The following is a 3700-nucleotide window of genomic DNA, read 5'->3' on the forward strand; positions in this document are numbered from 1 at the left end:
GTCAAGGACTAAGGAGCCCTGACGTTCCTAGGGAAGCTAAAGGGAGATCCCAATAAAAGGTCCTGAGATAAGTATTGCCGGTTCAATCGAGATCACAGGCATGACACATCTGTCTGCTATGATTTGAAGCAACAAATTGAAGCCCTTATTCAGCAGGGAAAGTCGCAGAGGTTTGTCAGCAAAAAGAGGACGGACACACCACAAGTGCAACTCGTGCGATGAGAGAATGAACGTCCTAAGCCGCTTATAAGAGACATAAGGATGATCATGGGCGGAACTACAACCTCTTGCTCCACTAAAAAGGCTCGCAAGACTTACCTAAGGATGGTTCAAAACGTTCAGCTCACGGGTGTCCTCCCCAAGATGGCACGAGTCGACAACCTCGTCATTGGATTTTTAGAGGAAGACACTCACCATCTCCAACACCTGTATGACGATGCATTAGTTGTTAGCGTACGGATGCGGGATTACAACACACACTGGGTCCTAGTTGATTATGGCAGCTCCGCGGATATTCTTTATTACCCAACATTCCATCAGATAAGGATTGGCAGAGAACAATTGGTACCGACTAATGCTCCGCTTGTTGGTTTTGGAGGAACGAGGGTATTCCCTTTTGGCACAGTCACGTTGCTTGTTACAATTGGTGATTACCCCTAGCAGATCACTAAGGACGTGACATTCTTGGTGGTCGATTGCTCGTCTGCTTACAATGCCATCTTAGGATGACCTACCCTCAACTCGTGGAAAGCAGTAACTTTAACCTACCATTTGATGATCAAATTTCCTACTGACTACGGAATAGGAGAATTACGTGAGAATCAGGTGGCCGCTCGCGAATGTTATATAGCTATGTTGGAGTTAGACGACTATTGTCAGGCCATGAATATAGAAGAGCATCGGGCGGTGTCGAAGCCCACTGAGAGACTTGAAGAAATACATCTTGATGATTCCAAACCCGACCGGACGACTAGTATTGGTACCCTTGCCAGTGCAACTGTCCACTAGGCACTTAAGACTTTTCTACAGAAAAATCAAGATGTCTTTGCTTGGAGTCATGAAGACATGTTAGGGATTGACCCCTCAGTCGTAGAACACAAGTTAAATGTGTCGCCTACTTTTCCACCTGTCCGACAGAAGAAGAGAGTATTCGCCTAAGAATAGGACCAGGCTATAGCGGAAGAAGTTCGCAAATTCCAAGAGGCGAGCTTTATCAAGGAAGTATATTACCCCGACTAGCTAGCCAACGTGGTGATGGTCAAGAAAGTCAACAAGAAATGGAGAATGTGTGTAGATTTTACGGACCTGAACAAAGCATGCCCCAAGGACAGCTACCCGTAACTGTGGATTGACATTCTCGAGACTCTACAGCTTACCACCAATTGCTAAGTTTCATGGACGCCTTCTCTGGCTACAATTAGATTAAGCTAAACGAAGCTGATTAAGAGAAGACTTTGTTTGTCATAAGCCAAGGGCTATTTTGCTATAAAGTGATGCCATTCGGACTCAAAAACACGAGTGCGATGTATCAAAGGGTAATGAGCAAGATGTTTACACAACAAATCGGAAGGAATATTGAAGTCTATGTTGATGACATGTTGGTAAAAAGTCGAAGGGAGGACAATCATTTGAATGGCCTTAGGGAAACCTTCGACACCCTCCGCTCTTACAACATGAAGCTCAATCCGAGCAAGTGTGCGTTCGGGGTAACTGCTGAAAAATTCTTGGGGTTCATGGTATCTCAGAGAGGTATCGAAGTCAACCTTGACAAGGTTCGGGCCATCATGGAAATGACACCGCCAAGGAACGTGAAGGAAGTCCAAAGCCTCAACGGCAAAGTAGCAACGCTGAATAGGTTTGTATCACGAGAAATGGACAAATGCCTACCTTTCTTCTGCACACTACTGAAGTCTTTTGAGTGGACTAACGAGTGTCAGCAGGCGTTCAAAAATTTAAAAGCCTACCTCTCTTCTCCACCATTGCTAAGTCCCTCTAAGCCTGGGGAAGAGTTGGTCCTCTATTTGGTGGTATCCCCAGTTGCCGTCAGCGCGGCCTTGGTCATGGAGGAAAATAGGGCACAAATGCCCGTATACTACACCAACCAAGCACTCCGAGGCATAGAGGAAAAATACCCACCAATGGAGAAACTTGCATTCTCTTTGGTTACCGCAGCCCGAAAGCTGAAGCCATATTTCCAGGCTCACACTATCATCATCCTAACTGACAAGCCTCTATAGCGAGCAATGAGTAGTCCTGAAGCCGCAGGACGAAAGGTGCTATGGGTGATAGAATTGAGTGAGTTCGACATACAGTACCGCCCGCGCATTGTAATAAAGGGGGAAGTAATCACTGAATTCATCACGGAGTTCACTAATATGCAGGGCCAGGGGGCTGAAGAACATCGTCAATGGAGCATTTACATGGATGGGTCATCTAACAGGCAGGCTGGAGGAGCCGGTGTAGTGCTCCATTCCCCTGAAGGAGACAAAGTTGAGTGCATGGTCTGTCTCGACTTTCCAATAACAAACAATGAGGCCGAGTACGAAGCATTGGTGGCAGGACTAGACCTTGCTAAAGTCACAGGAGCAACAAGTGTGATCATACATTGCGACTCTCAAGTGGTCATCAGTCAGATAAATGGCTACTACGAGTGCAAAAGAGAAAGAATGAAGAAGTACCAAGAGCAAGTGCAAAAACGAGCAAGCGAGTTGCGCACCAAGTTCGTCCAAATCCCAAGGGAGGAGAATGAACAAGTTGATTGCCTTGCTAAAGCCGCATCCGCAGAACATATGCTTATCTCTGGGGAGGTACTTTCTTTCATTCAGCTTTCACCTTTGATCGATGGCGTCAATATACAGGAAATAAGCTCAGGAAGCGACTGGACTACGCTAATAGTCTCCTATTTGAAAAACGCCACACTACCCGACAGTAAGGAGGCTGCAAAGAAGCTGAAGGTCTAGGCAGCACGATTCGTCATGATAAAGGATGTCCTTTACAAGAGAGGCTTCTCCCACCCGTATCTAAGATGCTTGTGCCCTAAAGAAGCAAATTATGTCATTGCTTGCTCACTTCCAAGTGCAGGAGATCGTAGCAATATAATTCTCAGAGTACCAAGGTCGAACCACAAGGAGCAGGATAAATTCAAAGACAATATAATTAAATAACAGTTTGGGTGAAGAAGAAAAATAATTTTGCTTGGTGATTGTTAACAATAATAATAATAAAAACTTATTTAAATCAATATTGTAAATACTAAAGCATCAGGATGTTTCCCTATATCGATATGAAATTCTTTGTGATATAGGAAAATATCTATTTCATAATTGATTGTTCTTATACAATTAAAAACTTATGATTCGGTTGAACTAAGACAATTCAAGAACGCATGATAACCTCGATTAATAATGCAGTTAGAAAAGTTTTTCAGAAAAACCCATTCACTTTGAAATCTGATTTCTATTTGAAACTATTAGAAATTCATCTAAACAATAAGAAAAACATGATTGAACTTATTGAAAGCATGAAAGAACTAATGCATTAAAAAGAAATCTAATTGAACAATCAAATATGTCGTTGATAAAATCCTAGAAAGAATCACATTGAACATTCATACCGTATAGAAGAAACATAACCCCTAGCCCTAGCAAAGAGTTTAGGCTGCCATTAGAGAAAGGAAAATACAAGTTTTCTCTCCAAATTT

General features: G+C 43.2%; 1 protein-coding gene across 1 annotated transcript; it reads left to right on the forward strand.

Annotated features, from left to right (window-relative positions):
- Window positions 1-2243: 2243 nt before the first annotated feature.
- On the forward strand, window positions 2244-2960 carry LOC142644475 (uncharacterized). The gene has a single exon (XM_075819079.1). It carries the CDS (start codon window positions 2244-2246, stop codon window positions 2958-2960), a length of 717 nt encoding a protein of 238 aa, XP_075675194.1.
- Window positions 2961-3700: the final 740 nt, after the last annotated feature.

The sequence above is a fragment of the Castanea sativa genome, chromosome 7 (assembly GCF_040712315.1).
Source record: "Castanea sativa cultivar Marrone di Chiusa Pesio chromosome 7, ASM4071231v1".
Taxonomy (NCBI): domain Eukaryota; kingdom Viridiplantae; phylum Streptophyta; class Magnoliopsida; order Fagales; family Fagaceae; genus Castanea; species Castanea sativa.